We start from the raw sequence: 26,435 nt of genomic DNA on the forward strand, positions 1-26,435 counted from the left end.
CTCTTCACCACACTTTTTCTATTGTCTGGGTAGATTTCCAATTAAAAATGTATCATCTTATATTTTAACTATGCAAATTATTTTACTCTACCTAATATATTTTTTGTATAATCAGTTATTTACTATCGCCTTTCTACATGGTGAAATGTGTCAATGATGCAATATTTACACAATGGTTTCACCAATTTCCTATGGGCCAAATCCAGTGCAGTGCCCACATTTATATTCCAGGCTCAGGAAACCCTTCCATGGTATAGTGAATGGAATCTCCATAAAACACAGTTCTAGGGCATTTCTGCACACCTTCTTCACACCTGCAGCTCAACGACACAAGTTCTATCATCTTTTGGGCTGTTTTCACCCTCAGACGAGGAAGGGACAGGATGTGTGTCCAAAACACAATGGTTTTAGGATTTCCCAACTTTTGAATAGCGCTCAGACACACTACAGTGTACATGCAGTTCTTGTCAAGGATGTAAGTTGTTAGCTATGCTAGGTCTAATTAAGAACTGTCCATTCCATTTTGACCTCAGGGCAGACGTTTAAAGGCAATACATGGAACAAATCTTTTTGCGTTTAAATATGAAAACCTTTCTATCCATTGTTTTATGGAGAATACATACATACATGCATGCAGGGAGGAATGTTCTGCTTCCCTGTTCCATCCACTGACTAGCTGGGCCCTGGCACCAATATTATTTCATTTTAATTCACTTGCAATCGCCTTCTCTTGTGAAGAACTGGAAAGGAGTATTTTCTGATCCTGTCAAAATCATCCCTTACTCAACCAAAGACTGCTATTGAGAGATGCAAGATACTCCCTTCCCATAACACTATCTCCATAACACTCCCAAGAGCAAGAGGTGGGAACCAGAAATCCACCCCATACAGGTAGCAGAGCTGAGCAAACACTAGGCCACTAGGATGGACATCTTATTTTTTTAATCAAATAGATTACTTATACTTTGTATGATTCCCCTTGCTCATTGGGTTTTAAATATTTAGGCTCTGAACCTGGAAAGACTCATGCAAATGTTTCGCTTTAGCAATGTGAGTAGCCCCACTAACTTCAATAGGATTATTTATGGTGCATGAAGTTAAGCACATGCTTATGTCTTTGCCGGATCAGGATCTCACAATACCGTGTGATGTTGACGTTCAAACATACTTTTAACTAAAACATTAGTGACATCAGGTTCCTTAACTTAAAAAACCCCCTCTTACCCTGATTTTTCTTTTCCTTCAGCTTCCATGTTCGTGTTAAGAATTTCCATTTCTTTAATATTCTCTTCCTCTTTATCTCCCAGATTGGCTTCATCTTCTGTTTTGGTTGAATTGAATTCCTTTTCCTGGTCAGACTGAGTATACATAGATTCTTGCAAGTTTTGTTTGTTTTCCTAAGAAAATATAAAAATGCAGTTAACCTACAATAGAAATCAACATGACAAGCATTTGAAAAAAGGCAGACAAAACACACTTAACCAACTGGCAGAAATATTCAAAGTTTTAGGATTACCATTCCCAGTATATTCTTTGTTATTAAATAAGGACTAAATTTTGCAGAAGGATTGCTTGAGTCAGAGCTACAGAATTTAACTTTAATGTTTTAAATAGAAGAAACATTTAAAGTGAAGCTGCCAGAACAAATCCGTACCCAAATTTCTTTAAAAAAAAAAAAAGCTTTAAAAACACTCAAGACATTCTAGTTTCCCTTACATTTCATTCAATTCCAATGGAAACAACCTCTGAACAAAAAACAAACATTTTTTTTCTGTGTGGCTCAAAATTGTTTCATTGTGCCAAATTAACGAGAATCCAAAAGCGAAGCTGACTAGAAACTAAACTAAAAGTAAAACCTACTAATCAATTTTCATTCTCCAAGCTGAACAGCACTAAAATAATTAACAGCATTCAAATGAAAAATAAAAACATTTTAAATTTAGTCATCTTTAATAATCTTAGGTCCTAGTGTTTTTATTAAATGCAATTTTTAAACGGACAGCATCAGTTTGATGGTTTACTTTGAAAGATTTCACCCTAAATGCAGTGGGCCTTAAAAACAGATGTCAAGTAGTGCTCCTGCCACCCTTTACAGGTGTCTTTGTGGGGGTGGTATGGGAGTAGCTTAATGTCCTGACTTACAAATGACTTCACACAGGCCTTGGCTACACTTGCAAATTTGCAGCGCTGCAAAGCGCCAGTGTGGTCAAAGCCCCAGCGCTGGGAGCGCGGCTCCCAGCGCTGTACGTTATTCCCCACAGGGAGGTGGAGTACGGACAGCGCTGGGAGAGCTCTCTCTCAGCGCTGGCGTTTTGACTACACTTAGCGCTTCAAAGCGCTGCTGTGGCAGCGCTGCCGCAGCAACACTTTGAAGTGCAAGTGTAGCCAAAGCCTCAGACAAATCTTTATGCCTACATAGAATCCCAACAACCTCAATGGCACTTTCTAAAGGCTTAAACATGCACCTGCAGATCCCTCTGAAGTGCATAAGTCCTAGTCCTGCAATACATTGCCCTGGGGTGGATCCCTGAACTCTTGGGGAACTTCACTGATTTTGGTGTGGGGATGGAAATGGAAGGTGTCCATGCAGATGCAATGTGCTGTAGGATTGAGACCTAAATCTAAAGCCAGGTTCAAAACAGAAATCCTACTATTACAGCTGCTAAGAGGATACAGCCCCTTTCAGGCCAAAGTAGGCCACACATTTTGGTATAAATTTGACTGTAGGCTGCAGCTGTTCTGTAGGAGGTTATGGACATTTTGCTTCCAAGACTCTCTGCAGCAGCCAGCATACACCCAGAGATGGATCTGGCTCATAGTATATTGTACTTATCCTCCTTTAGCTATGCAGCTGCTGTCAGCCACCAAACCCTATTTTCAGAGCTGTGATATGATCAGTATTAATAATAAGGAAAGCATAATGCATTATCAAGACAACGTGCTAAACTGTTTAGGTGTTTGTTTGTTTTTTAACTCCACCAAGGTGATTTCAGCCCTACTTAATACATTACCTCCTACTCCGCCCACAAACACTACCTCAATTTAGCAACTGGGCTTAACATAAACAAAGTATTTTACCAGAAAGGTGGGTTTATCATCTTCTTTACATTCATTATCATTCTCAGATGGTTTTGTTTCTTCCTGTTGTATGATTACTTCTTCCTCCTCCTTATGCTCTTCTTTAACAACTTTTATTTCTTTTATATCCTGTTCAGGTTCTTCACGCATTTTCAATTCTTTTTCTTTTTCACACTCTTTGCAGGGCTTATTCGTCATTTTCTCTGGCAATGCCATTTGAAATTCAATATTAGCCGATGTGCAGTACTCTTCAAAACCATATAGATATCTGAAGGAAGAAAAATTAAATTCCATGACATGATGCTAACATTAATTTACATATATATTAACCTAGTGAGATCTGTACACCTATGATACATAAAATACACGCATTTCATAGGATTCAATAAGTAGGTTATATTAAAACTGACTAATAAAACTTGTTTGTGAAAATCTGGTATCAGTTTGACCATTTTTCTTTTTTTGTTTCTACTTCTTACTACACCTCTACTCCGATATAACGCTGTCCTCGGGAGCCAAAAATCTTACCGCATTATAGGTGAAACTGCATTATATCGAACTTGCTTTGATCCGCTGGAGTGCGCGTTATAGGTGAAACCGCGTTATATCCGAATTTGTGTTATATCAGGGTAGAGGTGTATATTTAAACACATGCAAACGATACCTCTTAATCAACCAGTATTACAGAAATACCCCAAATACAGAAAACATTTAAGAACACAAACAGGAATATAAATATTCTACCAATTCAGGAAAGGAAAAATCAAAGGAAAGCAGTGTCCAGTTTGCTCAGCCCAGCAATATGGAAACTCAAGAAGTGCTTCTCCTCTTGAATGAGCTGTCAAACCAATTTGAAAATTAAGCTTATAATTACAATTGGCATTTTCTGAGCCTCCTAGAAAGAAACCTACTTGATTCTGATTATTAGTTATGACATAGGCCACATGTAATAGCACGTTATAAACACTGACAGAAACAAGCAATACAAGTGATAGTGGTTTGCCTTGAAACAAATACACTCCAAACTTCAAAACTGATAATACTCCCTGGTTTCAGTGAATTTGGGGTATGTCACCCTGCAACACAAAGTGACTTTTTACTGCAATACTTCATTAAGCATTTTGTATTTTGCTGCTGACATATCCCTTTATCTTCCTTTCTCAAATGCTATTATATCTGCATCAGAAAGAAGATCATTCGAACAAATCATATCATTAGCAATGACTAGCTTAATAGTATGGAATTTGAACTGACTTCTTAAAGCTCTTGGAGAATACTAATGGTAACACCATATCTAAATATTTACCAAAGATTATTTCACTGTGCTGAGACTCCTTGTTCCAGAAACCTTACCCCAGTAATGTATAAATATTATTACAATCAAGTCAAATGCTTGGCTTTTTCTTTTATACATTTATTTATAATTTTCTCATTCTTGTACCTTTTAACCATTTTATTCTGTACCTTTATCTTTACAATACAGAGCTTCTCCAGAACAACTAAAGAAAATCCACAATATTTTAAGCACTGGACGAACATAAGGCTAATACCTATCAAAAGTAGTGTCTTGACATTACAATAAATACTAAAAATAAACCAAAAACTTGTTAAAGCCACCATCTTTTACCTTTTACTCATTCATCTAGGAACATCAATATAAAAAAGATACAAATGTGAAAGCCACCTGACCATAGAAATGAATGATAAGTTCTCTCATGATACCACATTGCTATCCTCAAACACTTCAATTCTACTGACCACTTCACAACAGAGCGAGAGATCATTTCACAAACCACCTCCGATCCTCCTAACATTCCAATCCCCTACTACTGATTCCCAATTACTTCATTCTGTGGACATCATGAAGGGCTTTGTAGACCAACATTTGACAACAAGCAGTATAGAATGTATAATAATGCAAAGTTTTCCACTCCTCTGATTTACCTTCCTATTATATGTTTTACACTTCCGCTTTTTGTTTTTGTTTTTGTTTTGTTTTTCCCCCAATACAGTAGAAGCTGTGTTATCCAGCACTTAACCAACCAGAAAGCTCTAGAAAATGGCATTTCGGGGTGCTGGATCCGGGTGGTGCTCACCTCAGGTGGCTCCCTGCAAGCAGTGACATGTCCCGGCTGCTCCTAGGCAGAGGAATGGCCACGGGGGCTCCATGCGCTGTTTTCGCCCCACCCGAGCGCTGGCTCTGCAGCTCCCATTAGATATCCACTGGGAGCTGCGGGGTTGGCGCCTGCAGGCAGAGGCAGCACACAGAGCTGCTTAGCAACGCCTCCACCTAGGAGCAGCAGGGACATGTCACGGCTTGCGGGGAGCCACCTGAGGTGAGTGCCACCCGGATCTAGCACCCCGAAATGCCATTTTCTAGAGCTTTCTGGTTGGTAAAGTGCACCTCAAAACCCCTCCCGCACCCCAACCCCCAGCCCTGAGCCCCCTCCCGCAACCAAACTCCCTCCCTCCATTGGTAAGCATAACTCTTAGTTAACTGGAATTTTTGACTAACCTCCCATTCCTCCAACATGCCAGATAACAAAGCTTTTACTGTACTTTATTTTTAAAAAGAGCAAAAAATGCATCAAAATGTATACATATTTTAAGATATTGTGGCAAACTAACCCCCATCCAAAACTCCAGATTTAAGTTCCTCTGGCACTGGAGAAGTTTTTATATCTATTATTATTTTTTATTATTTGTATTATCATAGTGCCTAGGAGCCCCAGTGCTGGACCAGGACTCCATTGTGCTAGGCACTGTACAAACAGAACAAAAAGATAGTCCCTGCCCCAAAGAACTTACAGTCTAAGTGTAAAAGAAGAGACACCAGATAGATACAAACAGACCAAAGAGGGAATACAAGGAAACAGTGATACAGTATTGGTCAGCATGGTAGGAAGTGGTCCTGGAATGCTAGTGGCCCAGCTATTGTCTAGTTTTTTATAGGCTTAATGGCAGAGGAGAATTTTAAGGAGAGAAGAATAGTGAATTAGTTTTGCAGATGTTTACAGGAATCTTCTTCCAAGTGTGAAGGGGAGAATGCACAAAGGCTCTGGTTTGAAAAATTTCACAAGTGGGTAAAGGAGGCTGATATCATGGGGACAATAAGAGGTAGGAGTTGACCTTTAGATGCTAAATGAGAGATGACAGATAGGTAATGGATAGGTCATGAAGGACCCTGAAAGTAAAGACAAGTAGCTTATGTTTGACACAGCAGAGAACAACAACATACATAACAGAAGAGATACAATCCCAAGTATAGCATGAAGTGAACAACAACTTAGGCCTTGTCTACACTACAAAGTTTTGTCAGCAAAAGCTGCCTTTTGTAGACAAAACAAGGGGGGTGTACACACTGCAAAGCTACTTTTGGCGGCAAAACTCTGCTGTTTTGCCGACAAAATAAAACCACTTCAACAAGAGGCATAAAACTTTTTGCGGCAAAGTTAAAGTGACAAAGCATCAGTGTAGATACTGCTGTTTGTTTTGTTGACATAACTGGCTTCTACTAGTACCCCACAATGCCTGCTGTGACCGCTCTGTTCACTGTTTTAATCTCTGCTGCCCTTTCAAAGCTCCTGGAAGTATCTGACAGCTGAGCTGCTGCTCTGCTCTGGGATTGGGAACTAACCATTAATGTGGAATGCTTCTGTTCTGCCCTGCACTAGGGATACAGCCTCTGGTAGACTGCTGCTGTGGGGAGTTGGGAGCGGGACTGCTCTGCTGCTTTGACATTCCTCAGCATGGAGAGCTCACAGAGCTTCTCAGGATGCTGCTCCCAGCAGCTGAGGAGGCTGTGGGAGAACTCGGAGGGAATCACAGAACCATAGGCAAGCAGAGCGGGCTGCTTTGGGAGAGACTGCTGTGCTGAGCAGAAGCAGGGGCTGACGTGGAGGGGATGTCCCCCTCCCCCTGCCTCAGGATAGGTCGGTCAGCCTGCTGTCTCCCCCAACCCCGACACACCACTCTCCTTTCCCTCCTTCCCGCACACCAAACTTCAGTTGAAAAGCAACTGGCAATCTAGTAGGATGCCCCTGGAACGAGGGGATTGAGAAACCTCATCATGTGACGCTGTACCTGCCCCATGAGGCATTGCAAACCCTTCCCAAAGCATCCTGCAGCCAGTTGCACAGTGGGATTGCCACCAGAGTGCACTGCTCTCTGTGTCAATGCAAGAGCTGTTAGTGTGGATGTGCTCTACCAACACAAGGCGCTAGTGTGGACATGAAACAGTGGTTTTAATTAAAATGCTTTAATTAAAGCAGCATAACTTTTGCCAACAAAACTTTGTAGTGTAGACAAGGCTGTAGTCCCAACTCAGTGCAGGGGACTGGACCAGATGGCCTATCAAGGTTCTTGCCAGTCCTACATTTCTGATTCATAAAATTCCAAAATAATTAATAATATGCAATTTACAATAACTATTTTTCATAAAAGAGGCGTTTCCATTGGAATCTATACATAAACATCACACAATGGTATCACTGTTCATATTTCATTCGTTTTACATGTGCTGTATCACTTACTTTTTGTAAGCACATTTAACATTATATCCTGCAGCTGAGTTCAACACAGGTATTCCAAGATCTTGATACACCTGCTTCCATACTGCTCCACTTTCAATCTGTTACACACAGCAAAATACAAATGTGCACATTAATCTAGTACAAAACATAAGACTAATTTAAGTCTATTATCTTTGCAACAACAGATGAATGCTAACAATTTTTTAAAAATTTCTTCAGATCCACAAAATAATGTATTTGACAAAAAAATCACTGTTCTGCTGCACAGAATTATCATCAGTTTAGAACTTCTGTCATTTTGCATTTCAGTAAGCCACAGTCTCAAACTGCAGGAGTCAGCCAAATGGATAACAAAAACTTACTTTGATAGTAACCTTATTTACCAAAGCTGGAGTTTTAATTTAAAATAAAGATGGCAGTTCAAACTGTTTGTGGCAATTTGTAAAGTCCTGAATGGTCCAATACCCAGGTTTCCCAGAAACTGCCTCTATCAGCTCTTCCACTGCCTTTTATACTCTTAATGCGCTCAAGTTTTGTAACCTGTTTAGTATGCTCAGTTCCAACAGTCTTCAAAAGGTACTGTAACACATCTAGTTCTCTAAGTACGTGACCCTTAGCATCAGAAAGATGACACTGCATTTTACTGTATGAATATACATGACCAATTCATAAGTTAATTTTATAGGAAGACATCAAAAGTAGGAATAGAGTCCACTGCCCCAGGAATTCCAAGTAAGTGATCCAATTGCTGCTTCAAGATCAGTTCAGCTAATTCCAGCCAGCACAGTCTTCTATATATGATCCACAATGGGGAGGAGTTAAGGATGCCATAAAAACTTTAACTCAGATTGCTTGCATTTGAGGTCTTGTGCAGTGATTTAGAAGTCTCTACTATTTGCTCAGTGTCTAAAACAAAGGCTCTCAGACAGGTATTCACTGAATCCTCAGAGAAAAAGCAAGTACTCTGACTGACTATATTATTATACAGCAATAGTTAGATCTACTGCATGTATCACAAAGAAATAAATTATATAAGTTGTTTGTTTAAATGTTTGGTTTTTTAATAATGGTGCTGGGTGTATTATGTTGCAGGATTAATTTGTCAGATTCCTAGAGTTCTTGTATAGGAGTCTTATTTACTATGACTTAAATATAATCTTTCATATTTTTTTCCTCAGACTTTATGGGTCTGAAATACGTTCCATCTTAACTTTAATACTTACATTATCAAATCCTCCAAGCTTGTGTACAAGTCTGAATAATTTAAAGAGATTCAAATTTCTGTATCCAAGTACAGGTCGTTTATTAATAGGAGTCCCTGTGGAAGAATACAATTATTAAAATATTTTGAAGTGTGTCTTTTTACTGAGCACAAGACCAGAAATTTATACCTAAATTATTTCACGTTACTAAATATATTACTGCAAGCTCTTTGATTCTGACCATATCATGTGCATAGTACAGTCTTTATTTATTTTTCTATTTATACAATAAGTCTGGCCCTACCAAATTCACGCCCCATTTTGGTCAATTTCATGGTCATTGAATTTTAAAAATCACAAATTTCATGATTTCAGCTATTTACATCTGAAATTTCACAGTACTGTAATTGTAGGAGTCCTGACCCAAAAAGAAGTTATGGGGGGGTTGCAAGGTTATTGGGGGAGAGGGGGGTTGCAGTACTGCTACTCTTACTTCTACATTGCTGCTAGCTGCGGCTCTGCCTTCAGAGCTGGGCGACCAGAGAACAGTGGCTGCAGGCCGGGAGCCCACCTCTGAATGCAGAGCTGCCACCAGCAGCAGCACAGAAGTAAGGATGGCCTGGTATGGTACTGCCACTCTTACTTTTGCACTGCTACCCTCAGAGATGGGCCCTCAGTCAGCGACCGCCACTGTCCGGCTGCCCAGCTCTGAAGGCAGCAGTGCAGAAATAAGAGTGGCAGTACCATACCAGGCCATCCTTATTTCTGCACTGCTGCTGGTGGCGGCTCTGCATTCAGAGGTGGGCTCCTGGCCTGCAGCCACTTCTCTCTGGTTGCCCAGCTCTGAAGTCAGCGCAGAAGTAATACTGTAACCCTCCTAAAATAACCTTGTGACCCCCCTGCAACTCCCTTTTGGGTCAGGACCCCCAATTTGAGAAGTACTGGTCTCCCCCCTGTGAAATATGTATAGTATAGAGTAAAAGCACAGAAAAAAAACAGATTTCACAGTCCGTGACGCGTTTTTCATAGCTCTGAATTTGATAGGCCCTTAACAATAAGATAATAAAAATCATAATCAAACTATACAGCTTTATTTAAAAGCTCACTTTTATCTCAATCCACTAAAGATATCACAATTCATGTGTGTGTGTGTGTGTAGGTGAAACAGAGGCCTCTGAACGCAAGTCTTACCACACAATTAAGAGAGAAACTATTTGCTTTCTGAAAGCATATTTATTTGTAATCTCTCCCTATATATCTGTTAAGGATTTGATATATTAAAGTGATATGTTTTTAAAGGCATTTCAGTTTCCCTTATCAACAACACAAACATTCAGGTGGTATTACAAGGCACGAGCTAAAACCAGAATGAATTGAACCATCCAAATGATATTTGTCATTCTAAAATAAATTTATTGAGGCATCTTATTAAAATTATGAAATGGTATGTATGCAGTAATAGAATTAAGAACAAAACTAGGCATTAAATGCACAGCTATGTACAACACAGGGATATAGTGTATGATATACAGGGGTATATGGAGCATATCCACTTATTTTTCAAAGCAGGGATATGTCTGCATTTTAGCACTCATGAATGCTGAGAAGACAAAGAGAGGGTCAAGTGACAGACTACAATCTCCTAGATCACAGCAAGATATGGATATGGCCACACTGGTTCCCAAAAATGAATTGCAAAGCAAGAGTGGGTCATACATAGCTCAAAGCTTCAATATACATTACATAATTGAAGATAAAACACCCACCTCTGTCTTCCATAAATTTGTATAACTGTTGTAGAAAATTCTCCCTTTCCTCTGGAAAAGGCTCTATTTCTTCCTAATAAAAGTAATACAAGAAAAGAAAATTTATCATTTGTCTTGTTAAGCACTTCTAACTAGCAGATTTTAATTTGGAAAACTATTGTACCAAATTAAGTTTACATTAAAAAGTTTGATTTACTGCAGAATTTAATGACACTGATAGCATGCTATACAGAGGGCATATGGTCTCTGAATGTTAAGCCATCTGGAAACAGGAAAGGCTATTTCCAGCTAATAAAAATTGTAAAAAAACATATGGTTTGATCTTTAGGGGTTTTCAATAGATTATCATCAAAATGTCATAAGAATTCTTATAAATCAACACAAGCTCTCAATTGTGTTAAATTAGGCAGAAAACAGAGTCTGGTAGACACCAGTATTGCTCCTCAAAAGATTACACACAATTTTGAGATTCATTTGTCCTATAATTAGATGTGGTTATTCTTTAATGCCTGGATGGATGAAGTCACTTTCAAAGATGAAGCGAAAGATAAAATTGTGCCTGCACGTTTTTCTTCAGTGGTTCAACAAGCCACTAGTAACATGCTGAGGTTAATGACATTGCTTGCACATTGCCAGGAGTAGAGTACATGGTATACACTTAATTAATTTGAAGCAAACAAATCCAGAATAGGTACATCAAAAATATTTGTGGCTATTAAACTTATGACAGTAATAAACCTCTATACTAGATTAACCATCAGCAGAGCTCAATGGCAACAGTCCAACAACTCCTCCCAAGCTGGTTAGGAAATCCCCAGAAATACCATGTGCCTCAACTGATATTAATTAATATCTCCCATATGAGTATCATCTTACTTCTAGTGTAATCAGAACTTCTAGGAATTTTAATCACTAAGTTTAAGATATTTCAAAGACGCATGCAGAGTAGGAGTTCGTTTCAATTCTTTGTATTCCTTTTAATTCTGACCCATAGCAGACTTTCTATGAGTATAACTGATGTATCATTTCTGTAAATAAAGAAAAATTACTTTGTCGCTATCTCAGCTTCATCTTTCCCATTCTACTTCTTACCCTAAGCATTATGACTTCACCAAGCCAGAAGCAAGGAGACAAAAGTATTATTCATCAAGCCGTGTGTAGATACACCAGACCTCAGCTGAGAAACTTACAAAATTTGAATACAATTACTAAGAATATGATATAAATAAAAAAGACAACTCCTCACTTAATAGCCTCAACAGGTGGGGGGATGAAAGTAAGACTGGCAAAGGCTACAATTAACAGAATTACCAGTAAGAAGTTTTCTCTTGTTGTACATGTCCTCCCCCTCATCCTATAACAAATACACTAATTGGATACACAGTGGAAGTCAAGAGGAAAACATACTTCTGATGCGTTGGCATATTCTCCATTTAACATTCATTAATAACAAAAACTTGCGTAAAAGAGGCCATACAGTAATTTAGCAGGTCGTGTGGGTGAAGGGTCAGCCCAAGTTGCTGACAGTAGCCTAAAGATTAAGAATCTTTAGTATACAATGAGGGAAAAGAAATTCCCATACCAAACTACTAATGTGACCACTGACATAGCTAGAGATCCTTCTTGACATCAAGATGAAATAAGGGAGGTTGTGCTGGGTCTGACTGAAATAAATACTTTCTCTTGCATGTGAAAAGAAGGAACAAAATAACAGCCAGGGATATTTTGCAAAATGAGAAGTAGGACTGTATTCTATCTAGACCAAAAGTCTCAGATATTGTGGAAATTCAGGAGATTTCCTTCCCTGAAGTAATCTGGGTCAGAGGAGAAGGAAAAAAGTTAGATTTGGCAAATGGCTCACAACCAAGAAAATGCTTGTCACGAGAGGGTGACCACATAGAACCATAAGGGTCAGGGAGGAACGCACTGACCAGATGTTCCAGGAAACCTAGGGTTTCAAGAAGAGAGCCAAAAACCAGAGGTGCTGTAGATACTGAGCAGAGTGCTGTGGGTTCTGCTGCCATCCCTTGTGGACCCTATGGGTATCTTACACTGCAATTTGACACTGCCAACTGACTCAGGCTTGTGGGGCTTGGGCTAGATGGCTGTTTAACTGCAGTGTAGACATTTGAATTTGGGCTTCTGCCCGAGCTCTGAGATCTTCCCACTTCATGGGGTCTTAGAGCCCGGGCTCCAACCTTAGCTCAAACATCTACACCACAATCAAACAGCTCCTCAGTCTGAGCCCCATGAGCTCCAGTCAGTTGGCACAGGCCAGCTGTGGGTGTCTAACTGAAGTGTAAACATACCCTAAGATACTATTCCTGAAGCACAGAGCACATACTTGTTACACCAGGTACCAAAACTGCAAGTAGGTATCCCTTGTTGTAATTAAATTCCCTGCTAGATTCTAGGACAATGTGCTAATGGGACAGAATTAAGATTTGATATGTCAAGATCTACAGAAGAGCGTTTGTACATTCTCACAGTGTGCAGACCCAGTGGATTTTGCAGGGGGACTGAAGTGAGACACTGTAGCAAGTTAATGATCCCTGCTATTCTGAGAATCTCATGAAGAACCAAACTGGCTGTACTCTGATGCCAAGGCATCCTGGGAGATTGTTAGATGCAGACTTATAACCTTCAATATTCTGCCATCTCAGCCTATTGCTACATTAGATAATCTCATCGGTGTTCACTCTGGGAATACCAGTGTACCTGTCAGCATTATGAAGGTTAAAGGAGTGAGCAAAGTAGCTTGTTTCTAACTTGAAGAAGCAAGCAGCTCGCTGCTAAGACTCACACTGTATATATTTTATTATAACTCAAAGTGGACCCTGGTCCACACCTCCATATTTGGCTGAAGCTAGATCTAGTCCTCCTATTCCCATCATACTAGTAAAGGAGAAGAGACTAGGAGGCAGAGCCCCATTTGGAGGGGGACACTGGACAGGAAGGAGCCTTAAAAAAAAAAAGAGCAGGAAAGAATCTAATCTCTCAGATTTCTACAGCACCTATCACCATGGTATCTAAGTGTGAAATGAAGATGATGGAAATAAAAAAACTGTTCCTACCCATGACTTGAACTGCAGTTAGAGAGGCCATGTGAGTAGTAATAAGGGAAAGGACAGTTACCTGTTCCGTAACTGGCGTTCTTCGAGATGTGTCACTCCTGTCTATTCCACAGTAGGTGTGCGTGCTCGCCATGTTCACCGGTGCCGTAAGTTTTTCCCTTAATAGTACCTGTACTGGAGGAGCACCATGGCGACCCCTGGAGTGGCGCCTGTATATCGCGCTATAAGGGGAGCTGCAGGCGCCTCCCACCCTCGGTTCCTTCTCGCCGGACAACTCCGACAGAGGGGAAAGAGGGCGGGGTGTGGAATAGACAGGAGCAACACATCTCGAAGAACGCCAGTTATGGAACAGGTAACTGTCCTTTCTTCTTCGAGTGATTGTTCCTGTGTATTCCACAGTAGGTGATTCCAAGCAATATCTGTTGGAGGTGGGTAGGAGTTCACAATGGTTCGGGACGAAGTACCGCCCTGCCAAACCCAGCATCATCCCTAGACTGGGAGACGATCGCGTAATGCGAAATAAATGTGTGAACTGAGGCCTATGTGGCTGCCCTACAAATGTCCTGGATGGAGACATTGGCGACATAGGTAGCTGATGAGGCCTGAGCCCTCATACAGTGTGCCCTAATGATAGGTGGCAAGAGAATCCCTACCAAATCATAACTCATGCGTATGCACAAGGTGATCCAGCGGGAAAGCCGCTGCGTGGAGATGGGTTGCCCCTTTGCCCGCTCGGCCGAGGCAATAAAGAGTTGAGAGGATTTCTGGAACGGCTTAGTCCGATCCAGGTAAAAAGCCAACACCCTGTGCACATCGAGTGTGTGAAGGTGGCGTTCCTTGTTGGAGGAATGGGGCTTGGGACAGAGCACGGGAAGGAAGATACTCTGCTACATATGGAAGGCGGAGACCACCTTCGGGAGGAACGTTGGGTGTGGGCAGAGCTGGACTTTATCCTTATGGAAAACCATATAGGGGGGTTCTGAGGTTAAGGCTCTGAGCTCTGAGACACGTCTGGCCGACGTGATCACCACCAGGAAGGCCACCTTCCAGGAGAGGTGCGACCAGGAACATGGGTCCAGGGGCTCAAAGGGGGGTCCCGTGAGACGGGACAAGACCAGGTTGAGGTCCATTGCGGCACGGGGGGCCTGGCATACGGGAACGAGCGGTCAAGGCCCTTCAGGAACCGGGAGGTCATCGAGTGGGAGAAGACTGAGTGGCCTTGCACCAGCGGGTGAAAAGCCGATATGGCCGCCAGGTGCACCTTGACTGAGGCAGGTGCCAGCCCCTGGGCCCTAAGGGAAGGAGGTAGTCCAGGATAAAACTGTAGAGGTATGGCAGAAGGGGACATTCCCTGCTCACTCGCCCACCTGGCAAACCTGGACCACTTCGCCACATACGTCCGAAATGTGGATGGCTTCCTGCTTTCCAGGAGGACTCATCTTACCTTCTCTGAACACCTACTCTCCTCCTCATTCAGCCACAGAGCAGCCACGCTGTCAGGTGGAGCACGGCTAGATTGGCATGGAGGAGACGCCCCCCGTCCTCGGAGAGAAGGTCCAGGCGGAGCAGCAGCTTCCTCGGGGTGGCTGCCAAGAGTCGTAGGAGGGGCCCGTACCAGTGCTGGCAGGCCCATGCTGGGACTATGAGAATGACCCTCGCCTTGCCTGTTTTCACCTTCTGAAGGACCTTGGCGATGAGAGGGAATGGGGGAAAGGCGTAGAGGAGCTGGCCCGACCAGCTCAGGAGGATTGCGTCAGAGATCGCGCCTTCCCCTCCCCCTCCCCTGGAGGGGAACTGGGGGCAACGTCGGTTCTGACGGGTTGCAACAGGTCGATCTGGGGAGCTCCCCACTCTTGGAAGAGCCAGTGAGCGACCTCCGAGTGGAGCGCCCACTCGTACTGGAGGGAGAAGACCCTGCTGAGGCGGTCCGCTTGCATATTGCGGACACCCGGGAGGTGAGCTGCCCTCAGGGAGATATCGTGGGCTATACAAAACTCCCATAGGTTCAGGGCTTCTTGGCAGAGGGCAAGGGAGCGAGTCCTGCCTTGCCTGTTGATATACTACATGGCGGCCGTGTTGTCCGTGAGGACTCTGACCACCTTCTGCGGAGGTGCATGAGGAACGCCACGCACACCAACCGAACCGCCCTGAGCTCCTTGATGTTTATGTGAAGGGGCAAGTCTGTGGCTGACCATGTTCCCTGGGTTTGCACCTCCCCCATGTGGGCTCCCCAGCCCAGGTCCGAAGCATCGGACATCAGGTCTATGGATGGGTTGGGCTCCCTGAAGGGAACCCCTTGCAACTTATTGCTTGGGCAGGACCACCACAGGAGGGAAGCCACTAAGGTCAAGAAGAAGGGCTGCAGCAAAGCTGGAGCACAGAAGTTCTGACTACCTTCACTGGCGGCAAGAAGGAACTGAAGGTGGGGGGAGCCCGCGGCTCACATTATAGCGCGATATACAGGTGCCACTCCAGGGGTTGCTGCGGTGCCCCCCCAGTACAGGTACTGCTAAAGGAAAAACTTCCGGCACCGGTGCACGTGGCGAGCACGCACACCTATTGTGGAATACACAGGAGCAATCACTCGAAGAAGAACCAATGAAATTCTTCATGGCCCAGGATGAACTAGAGTAATCTGGAGGGGAAAGACTGTCTAGTTCCAAGAGTTCTCTCTCTCATATTTTGTCTGAGGAGAAAGGCCTCCCATGCAGGAAACCCACAGAGCATAACAACTGAAATGGAAAGAGGAGACAGGAGAAAAACAGGGCAGGATCATACTGCTGCCACTCAAAAAAAGAAAGCGAAGCTCTAGCCATTACTTTGTAAACCTCCAGCCCAGTAGATGCCGGAGACACTAGAGAAGCAATTTCAGAACTACCATAGCAAATCCCATTAGATTTGAAGGTGTCAAGAGCCAGGCTTGTTCACTAAGGCATTTAGGAAGCTTGCATGGGGAAGGAACAACAGCTCATGCTACACCAGCAAAGGCAAAGCTGGCAAAAGGAGCTGTAGCTACCTCCCAAAGGCAAAGGCTCTAAAGGCCAAGCCCTTAAAAACAGAAGTACTTAAGAGCTCAGATTCTCCTCACCCATGGCTTTCCAAGTGGCCCTTCCAGGAGAAGTGAGCATTACACTTTCTGCTAGCTTGAGTAGGTAAGAACAACAGACAGAGACAGACATTCTTGCAGTTGGCAAACCCTGAAAGGATCATAGGAGGGCACCATATGACTAAGTAAGTCTGGAGAGATGGCAGAATTCCAACCTCACACACCTGTAGCCTCCTGAAAAGCCCCAACCAGGGAAGATGGGTTGAGACACAGAATACAGTAGTCATTTAGGACCCAGACAGTTCAACCTTGTGTCTACAGCTCCACCCAGGGATGGGAGCATTAGGCTGCTACATTGCAGTCAGCATTGCAGCGATGAATAACTGAGTCAAGAGAAACAGCTCCCAGTCCCTGGAAAAAGGAGGGGTGCTCTGGATGAGCCAGAATCTGAGCACCAAAAGAAAGTACAGAGGAAATAAAGGAATCAGACCCTCTCCACACACACAATCTTATAGCCAGTTGTAAAGCAGAGATCTTTCCTCTGCTTTCATCTTTTCTCTTGTCTTATTTCTGGACTGGAGACTGGGGGAAAAAGAACAGTTAATTAGAAGATGGGCACAGGACTGCACTCCATACTTCCAAAACAAAGGAGAAAAGACAGAGGTGGAAGAGGAGTGGGTGGGCTGGCGCCTTGCCTGAAAGTTCTTCCGCTTCTTTTTGTCAGAGTAGGCAAAGAGATAATGTCTAGTGAACCAATTCTATCACCGGAGAGGAAAGAGGAGAGAGACAACAACTTAAACATTTTTTGTAATTATTTGAAAGATTAAAAAATTATTAGGACAAATTCATCCCTCACGTTTCACCACGACAAACTAGTGGAACCCAGGCTTGGGGCAGTTGATAGCAAAAAGTCAGGTAAGAACATAAGAACAGCCATACTGGGGTCAGATCAAAGGTCTATCTAGCCCAGTATCCTGTCTTACGACAGTGGCCATTGCCAGGTGCCCCAGAGGGAATGAACAGAACAGGTAATCATCAAGTGATCCATCCCCTGTCACCGATTTCTAGCTTCTGGAAAACAGAGGCTAGGGACACCATCCCTGCCCATCTTGGCTAATAGCCATTGATGGACCTATCCTCCATGAACTCATCTAGTTCTTTTTTGAATATCCTCTGGCAAGGAGTTCCACAGGTTGCCTATGCATTGTGTGAAAAAATACATCCTTTTGTTTGTTTTAAACCTGCTGCCTATTCATTTCATTTGGTGACCCCTAGTTCTTGTGTTATGAGAAGGAGTAAATAACACTTCCTTATTTACTTTCTTCACACCAGTCATAATTTTATAGACCTCTATCATATCCCCCCCAGTTGTCTCTTTTCCAAGCTGAAAAGTCCCAGCCTTATTAATCGCTCCTCATATGAAAGCCATTCCCCTAATCATTTTTGTTGCAATAAATATAGGTACAATAAATATATATTTTTAACCACAGCTAGGAGACATTCAGTCCCTACAATTAGCTTGCAGGCATGCTGTAGTCAGGAACGTATATTAGTCAGGGGCACGTTCTGTTCTTTTTTTGGGTAACAGTAAGATACACTTGGCAGTACGTCTCTCATTCCCATCTCACCCTTGCACCACCCTGCCCTATCCCAACAACATAGCTCTTGGCCCTTACATATTGCTACTTCAGGTGCAGTGAGGGCTCTATCTGAACCTAGGCTAAGTCTTTGGATTTGGTCTTTCACCTATCCAGGGCCGGTGCAAGGATATTTTGCACCCTAGGCGAAACTTCCAACTTGCGTCCCCCACCCCCCGGAGCATCACTTATTATAAACTTTCAAAAATGAATACTGCATAATGTGGCATTGTTCATTAGAATATTAAGGGGGTCAGAGGAGATGATCACAACGGTCCCTTCTGGCCCGGGGGAACCTATGAGCAAGGAGGAGGCTGAGAATGCTCCCAGCTCGCAGGGTCTCGAAATGTTCCCAGGCTCTGAGTATTTCGCCCTCCGGGGGGGGAGGGGGGGACGACGACACCCAGGGGCAAGGAGGGCAGAGCCGGGCTCTCCCAGGGAGCAGGGCAGGATCTCCCTGGGGATCAGGGCTGGCTCCGCGCATTGGCACAGTGCCACCGGGTGGGTGCGTGCGTGCGTGTGTGCGTTTGGAAGTGACACCTGCACCAGCCCTTTCCCCTCCGTCGCGCTCCAGGGTTTAGTTTCACTTTCCCTCACCCCAGGAGGCAGCTGCGCCCGGCCCCAGGCGCAGCGTGTTGGAGGGTGAAGCTCTTTTGAGCTCAGGACTGCGTCCTGACTCCCTCAACGGCTCCGTCCCTCAGCCACGCTAGATGCCGTGCCCGGCCGCTGTCTCCTCCTTGCTCCGCAGCAGGCTCCTACTGACTGTCCTGCGTGGTGCCCCTCGCTGTGGGGGCGGGTTTGTTATGGAGGCCTTACTCCCTGCCCTGCCCCGCTCAGCTGACTCCCATGATGCCAGACACTGCTTTTTGGCGCCCCCAAATCTTGACACCTTAGGCAGCCACCTAGTTCGCCTAGTGGTTACACCGGCCCTGCACCTATCTTTAGCTCCTATTGATTCAGTCCTTTTACTGTGTGTGTGAAGAGGTAGCTTCCTAAGTTCATTCACAGTTGTTAATTTGGTTTCCACAGAGAGGTTTTACAAATGAAAATGTGATCTAAGAAAGACATGTGTGTTAAAGATACAAGGAGCATGAAAATCTGTGCTGATGAATTCTAAGCAGAGTGCCAATATACAGCTGATGAGAATAGACACAGTTTGCAATGTTATACTTGCCTCTTCTTCACTGCTATTGTCCTCTTTTTCTTTTTCATCTTCTTCCTCTTCTTCAGCTTCACTGCTGGAGCTCTCCTCTTTCAACTCAGTCTTCCAGTTACTGGGAACAGTTCTGCTTTTACGGAATTCAAGGGCTTGGTCAAAGGCTGAAAGAAGACCAGCATTTATTAGCATTAGAAGAAGGATCAATTTGCTTAAAAAAAAAAAAGAGCTTAGGGGAAGGCAAGGGAAGGGTGAGAATCCATCCCCAAATCATAGGACTTTAGCAGTGTTGTTCCACAGCCACTCCTTATCTGCATCCTTATGCAGAGGTGCTCAGCCATGCATACCCATTAGTCTCTGCATCAGGCACTCCAAGCTATTTACAGTTATTATTATTTATGCTGAAGTGATGCCTAAAGGCACCAACCCACTGTGCTAGGCCACGTACAAACATATAATTAAGAGGCATCCCTGTCCTAAAGAATTTAGGATTCAAATTAATGACAAGATGCAACTGGTGGATAAATAGAAGGATAGGAATGGGGAATAAAGAGGATTGAGGTAACAATAATATAAGCATTTATTTTACAAGATTAGTTGAGCACACCATGTAGCTTGCCAAAGAGCCCACCACTCCAGCATACAGAAGGTGTGGAGGCAACCCTTCCAAGGCTATCATGTGTGCACAACTTTATGAAGGCCCAACACAGGGGACTAGATTTCAGGCAAAATCCATGAAGTTGGTTTCCACTACATTACTACTCCTTTTGTTTGTTGTTCCAGCATTTATAATCAATGCATTATAGTTTTTATGCTTTTAAAGATTGTGCTTGATGACTTATTGAAACTTTTCATTTCTAAACATCTGTAGACAACATCACAGGGAAGCCATATTTTGTAATTTTACAGAATGCAAAAACATGCTTTCTTATATATTTCGTGTGATATATATCACTAGCTAATTGTAATTAAACAAGAAAAAAATTGCTCTTTTTGTATTTAAAGGTTATTCTTACCTTGTTTTAACAAAGCATCAGGCTTTGGTGAAGTTTCACTAATTTCTCGAACATCTTTTCTTGGTACAGAAGCACTAGAGAATTTAAAAAAGTGTTGACAAGGCAACAATTATTTAAAGTCTACTTTTTTAAAATCACATATTTTTAAAAGCCAGCATTTCTCGAACTGGGGATCCTGACCCAAAGGCGGTCACAAGGCTATTGCAGCGGGGTCATGAGATCAAGGGTTACCATATGTCAGATTTTCCTGGATATGACCTCTTTTTTGGTCCTCCAATCTCTGTCCAGGTGGATTTTTGAAATACAAACAAACGTCCGTGATTTTTCCTGACTCAACCTTTTTCTTTCCCTTCAGAGCTGGGTGGTCGGACAGCGGAACTGCTGGCCAGGTGCCTACCTCTGAAGACAGTGCCATCACTCTGCAGCAGCACAGAAGTAAGGGTGGAATGATATGGTATGGTACTGCCACCCTTACTTCTGCGCTGCTGCTGGTGGCACTGTCTTCAGAGGTGGACAGCTGGAGAGCTGCGGCTATTAGCTGGCTGCCCAGCTCTGAAGGCACAGACGCTGCCAGCAGCAGCACAGAAGTAAGGGTGGCATGGCATGGTTACTTGGCTCTGTAGGGATATGCACTGATGCCACGAAAGCTATGTCCGGTAACAAGCTTGAAATATTTTCAAAGGGGGGCCCAGAAAAAAAAATAGTTTGATAACCCCTGATACAAAGGGATAATATCAAACAATACATAGAGCTATTAAAGGTGCAGAAAGAGAATATGAAATGTATCTGGACAATGGCATCAATAAATCACCATTTATCATGCAAGTTTATTTCAATAAGACAATACCTTCTTCAGCAAGTTAAATATTGCTGACAGTTAATTAAAATATACCCTTTTTACTATTACAGTTTTGTACAGTATTAAAAAAATTGAGGTGAAAAAAATCCAACTGCCTTAAAAATTTGGGCGGACCATGAGTAAGGCTCCATGTCTGTCATGGAGGTTGCAGAAGTCATGGATTCCGTGACTACAGGTATCTGTGACCTCTGTGATTTCTACAGCAGCCAGTGTGGCTGACCCCAGGGCTGCCCAAGCAGATGCTGCTCAGGTGCCCCCAGGGACAGCCACACCGTCCACTGCTGGAGTGGCTCTGCAGCCAGCCACACCAGACGCTGCTTGGGCGGTCCCAGGCAGCTGGTTCTAGGGACCGCCTGAGCATCGGTCCCTGTGGGAGTGGCCCCCAGCAGCTGGTGATGCTGCCCCCCCCACCTCCAAGGTTTAGTCGGGGGTATTTATAGTATAAGTCATGGACAGGTCACAGGCCATGAATTTTTGTTTACTGCCCGTGATCTGTCCAAGACTTTTACTAAAAATAACCCATGACTAAATCGTAGCCTTAATCATGAGCATCCATTCATTAGCACATTCAGGAAAGCATTCTCTGAATAGCAGGTGTCACAATAATCAATAGTAATATTTTGAGACATTTCAGAAAAGGCATAATGTTAATTTAACAAGTCACCAAAAACCTCACACCATTATTGATATAATTAGCAAAAATATTATCAGTGTGAAAAAGATATCAGAATTATACAAAAGAAAATATTAGTAATAGGTATTGTAGTCATATCCAGAGATCCCAATCTGAATTGGGGTTCCATGGTGCTAGGGGGATTCCTCTACTGACCTGCACAGGTCTGTGAATTACTTACTGTCAAGCAATTTGCTGAAATCATATTCTAGACTAGTGGTGCGCAAACTGTGGGGCGTGGAGGAATGTTCAGGGGGAAAGGGGAACAAGCAGCGATGCCATGTGGCTTGTGCCAGGGCTCCCCAGATGGTGCGGGGAGGGAGCGCCACCTCCACCCACTGACACCTCAGTGGGCCACCCAGCCCAGAGGCAGTGCTAGCCCATTGTAGGCCCTAAGCAGATATATTTTCTGAAGTTGAAGCCCCGCCAGCTGGGACTGAAGCTGATGCCTTGCTATGCGGACTGAGGTGAAGAGGTCACATAAAATCATGGAATCCGTGACCTCCATGACTGACTGGAGCCTTAATAATAATAAAAAGCATATAGGGGCCCCTTTGAGCTGTTCAGGATCTTAAGCAATTGCTTATTCTGCTTATGCCTAAGACCGGCACTAGCCTTGGCCATGCAGTAATGAATGTGGGGCTCCAGACAGATTCCGTAAATAGTAAAGAGGGGTGCAACTGGAAAAGTTTGTGCACCACTGTTCTAAAGTTAAGAAGGAAACTAAAACTAAACTATAATGAAACTGTTCTGTATTTCAACATCGTTTCTGCAAAATGCAAAGGAGTTCTGCCACACTGAATCAAGCAGCATAAATTAGCTCAGAGGGGACCCACCGTTTCTGAATAAAAAATGGAATCTGTCATAAAAGAAAAAAATGATTCATTGCTGTTGCCAGAGCCCCTCCTTTCCTCACAAGCATTTAAGAGCACATATTTCCTTCATGAGCCAGCACTCTCATTTTCTATTTTTTATTTATTCTCTTCTCTTCTGCTAACCAGTATTAGAGCACTTTCTTAATCAGATGAAATGGTAATTCTGCCCTAGACTCCTATGATACTGGTAAACAAATCTGATTGATGAAACAAGCTACTGAGAAATTCTCTTCTTTCCCTTCCTTCCCAATATCCGTGGGCCTATAAAATCTTCTCTGAGGCATGGCTATCTCTTCTAAACAAAGTAGCAAGAATCTCAAGTTGTCCCACAAACTCCCACAGGAGTGCAGTCCTTGCCTGCTATACCACATAGTTAGTTGTAGCTATATAGTTTAGGATGATAATTATAAGGGTGGATTTATATTTCCTGTAAGTAATAAGTATAGAACTTAAAGGATAACTGTCATCGACATGGTTCATTTTCATATCTTTCAAAACCTAGAGTAAGGCTGCTGCAATAATTGATCGGCTAAAAGCAGTTTCTTTGTTACACCCTTTATTTCCTCACACACTTTAGATGATGCACATATGTAATTGGTAGCTTCTATGTTTCTACTCACAATTTACCATCCTTGAAAGAACGAACTAGAACATTGTCCTTTTTCACTGCAATATCATCACTACAATCTGGACAAACCACCTACAAAAAGATAAGAAAGAAGTAAACATTAAAAAATATATATATATTTTTATAACACTTTTAGGAAGTATTTAGAGCCTAACCAAGCAAGGTGCTTAACACCCTTAATTCCAATTAACTTCAGTGGGAGTTGAGGGTGCTAAGCAATTCTCAGGATTTCACCTTTAGGGGCCAATCTTGCAAAAGTTCAGGAGAGGAAATCTGCTCCTCTATACAAGTGTTAGGGGCCCTTAGTGAGGAAAAAACGGTTACTCACCTTCATGTAACCGTAGTTCTTCGAGATGTGTTGTTCACATCCATTCCAATTAGGTGTGCGCACGCTGCGTGCACAGTCGTCGGAAACTTTTCCCTTAGCAGCTCCTGTTGGGTTGGCTAGGGAGCCTCCTGGAGTGGCACCTTCATGGCACTCAATATATGACCCTGTCGACCTAACCCCCCTTCAGTTCCTTCTTACTGGCTACTCCGACAGAGGGGAAGGAGGGTGGGTATTGGAATGGACATGAACAACACATCTCGAAGAACAAAAGTTACAAGAAGGTGAGTAACCATTTTTTCTTCTTCGAGTGCTTGTTCACATCGATTCCAGTCAGGTGACTCCCAAGCTCTCCCCTGGAGGTGGGGTCGGAGTTAAGGAACCACTGATTGGAGAACTGCCCTGCCAAAAGCTGCATCCTCTCTGGCATGCTGTGTGATGGCATAGTGAGTAGTAAACATGTGCACGGATGACCAGGTCGCTGCTCTGGAGATCTCCTGGATGGGCACCTGGGCCAGGAAAGCAGTGGATGAGGCTTGAGCCCTCGTCGAGTGAACTGTAATCGACGAAGCTGGAACCTTGACGAGGGTGTAGCAAGTACAGATGCAGTCCGTGATCCATGATGAAACGCGCTGTGAGAAGACTGGAAGTCCTTTCATCTAGTCTGCCACCACTATGAACAGTTGGTTCGATTTCCTGAAAGGTTTCGTGCACTCCATGTAGAACGCTAGCACTCTCCGGAAGTCTAGCGAATGAAGACTCTGCTCCCGCACATTGACATGCGGCTTGGGATAGACGACCTATAGAAAAATATCTTGTCCAATGTGGAATTGAGATACCACCTTGGACAGGAAGGCTGGGTGAAGCCTGAGCTGTACCTTGTCCTTATGGAAGACTGGAGGAGGACAGGAGGGGTTTGGAGGTTAGTGCTTTTAACTCAGACACCCTCCTGGCTGAAGTGATGGCAACCAGGAACGCTACCTTCCACGAGAGATACAGAAGGAAGCATGTAGTCAGTGGTTCAAACGGGACTCACATTAGTCTAGAGAGGACCAGATTGAGATCCCAAGCGGGTACAGGTGGTCCAAAATGTGGGTAAAGCCTTTCCAAACCGTTTAGGAAATGGCCAACCATAGACTTGATGAACACAGAGCGCCCTGACTCTCCACGGTGAAATTCTGAGATGGCCGCAGAGTGGGCTGAGATGTACCCTGATAGATGATCCTGCCAACCCTTGCTGTTTCAGATGTAGTAGGTATTCCAGGATGAGTGGTATAGATGTCTGAAGTGGAGATGTGCGACACTGCTCACACCAGCACAAGAACCTTTTCCACTTGGCTAGATAAGTGGCCCTGGTGGAAGGTTTCCTGCTAGCAAGCAACACCTCCTTCACCAAATCCGAGCACTGGAGCTCTGTTGGGTTTAACCGTGAAGCGTCCAAGCCATGAGATGAAGTGATTGGAGGTCTGGGTGAAGAAGGCAAACATGGTCCTGTGTGATCAGATCTGGGTAAAGTGGCAGTACTATCAGGGTGTCCACCGACATCTCCAGAAACATGGAGTACCAATGTTGTCATGGCCATGCTGGGGCCTGCATGATCATGTATGCTCTGTTTCTGCAGATCTTGAGCAGCACCTTGTGGATGAGTGGGCCAGCAGGAAGGCATACGTGAGGTGGTTCCCCCAAGGTAGCAGGAACCAGGGGCAGCTCCAGGCACCAGCATGCCAAGCGTGTGCCTGGGGCGGCAAGCCACGGGGGGCGTTCTGACAGTCGCCATGAGGGCAGCAGGCAGGTTGCCTTCGGCGGCATGTCTGCGGAGGGTCCGCTGGTCCTGCGGCTTCGGCGGACCTCCCGCAGGTGTGCCACCAAATCTGCGGGACCGGGGACCTCCCGCAGGCAAGCTGCCAAAGGCAGCCTGCCTGCCGTGTTTGGGGCAGCAAAATACCTAGAGCCGCCCCTGGCAGGAACATGTCTGAGATGGAGCCCGGACTGTGTTTCTGGAAGGAGCAGAACGTTGGACACTTCCTGTTGCTCCTGGTGGCAAATACGTCTACCCGGGGAAAGCCCCACCTTTGGAAGATAGAATGTAAGATATCCAGATGGACTGATCACTCGTGGTTGAGAAACGACCTGCTGAGATGGCCTATAATCTCGTTTTGCAGGCCTGGGAGATTATTCACCTGGAGGTGTCCTGAGTGGGCTATACAGAAATCCCAAAGCTGAAGAGCTTCCTAACAGAGAGGGGAGGAGCGGGCTCTGCCCTTTTTGTTTATGTAAAACATGGCGGTGCTATTGTCGGTCAACACCACCATGCACTGACCTTGAACTCTGTCCCTGAAGGTCTGGCAGGCTAGTCTGAGCTCCTTTATATTGACGTAGAGCGGGATCTCAGACTGCGACCACCTGCCCTGCATCTTTAGATCTCCTAGGTGGGCCCCCCCAACCCAGGCCTGATGCGTCCATTACCAAGGTCATGGACAGCTGAGGAGCGCTGAATGGGTCTCCCTTGCATACCATGTGAGGGTCTAGACACCAGCGTAGGGTGTCTAGGACTCATCCCAGCACTGT

The 26,435-nt window shown here is 44.0% G+C and overlaps 1 protein-coding gene across 3 annotated transcripts in view; it reads right to left on the minus strand.

The window, feature by feature from the left end:
- The window catches only part of ARID4B (AT-rich interaction domain 4B), a 172,213-nt gene that overhangs the window by 53,777 nt on the left and 92,001 nt on the right, over window positions 1-26,435 (minus strand). For all 3 annotated transcript variants that reach the window (XM_045010207.1, XM_045010205.1, XM_045010206.1), the window contains exons 9-16: window positions 23,535-23,614; window positions 20,508-20,581; window positions 19,510-19,655; window positions 10,579-10,651; window positions 8,834-8,928; window positions 7,611-7,708; window positions 3,079-3,346; window positions 1,225-1,397 (exon numbers count right to left, since the gene is read on the minus strand). In XM_045010207.1, coding sequence (XP_044866142.1) covers window positions 1,225-1,397; window positions 3,079-3,346; window positions 7,611-7,708; window positions 8,834-8,928; window positions 10,579-10,651; window positions 19,510-19,655; window positions 20,508-20,581; window positions 23,535-23,614 — 1,007 coding nt within the window. The remainder of the gene's footprint in view (window positions 1-1,224; window positions 1,398-3,078; window positions 3,347-7,610; window positions 7,709-8,833; window positions 8,929-10,578; window positions 10,652-19,509; window positions 19,656-20,507; window positions 20,582-23,534; window positions 23,615-26,435) is intronic.

Source organism: Mauremys mutica, chromosome 3 (assembly GCF_020497125.1).
Source record: "Mauremys mutica isolate MM-2020 ecotype Southern chromosome 3, ASM2049712v1, whole genome shotgun sequence".
In the NCBI taxonomy this organism is placed as follows: Eukaryota; Metazoa; Chordata; order Testudines; family Geoemydidae; genus Mauremys; species Mauremys mutica.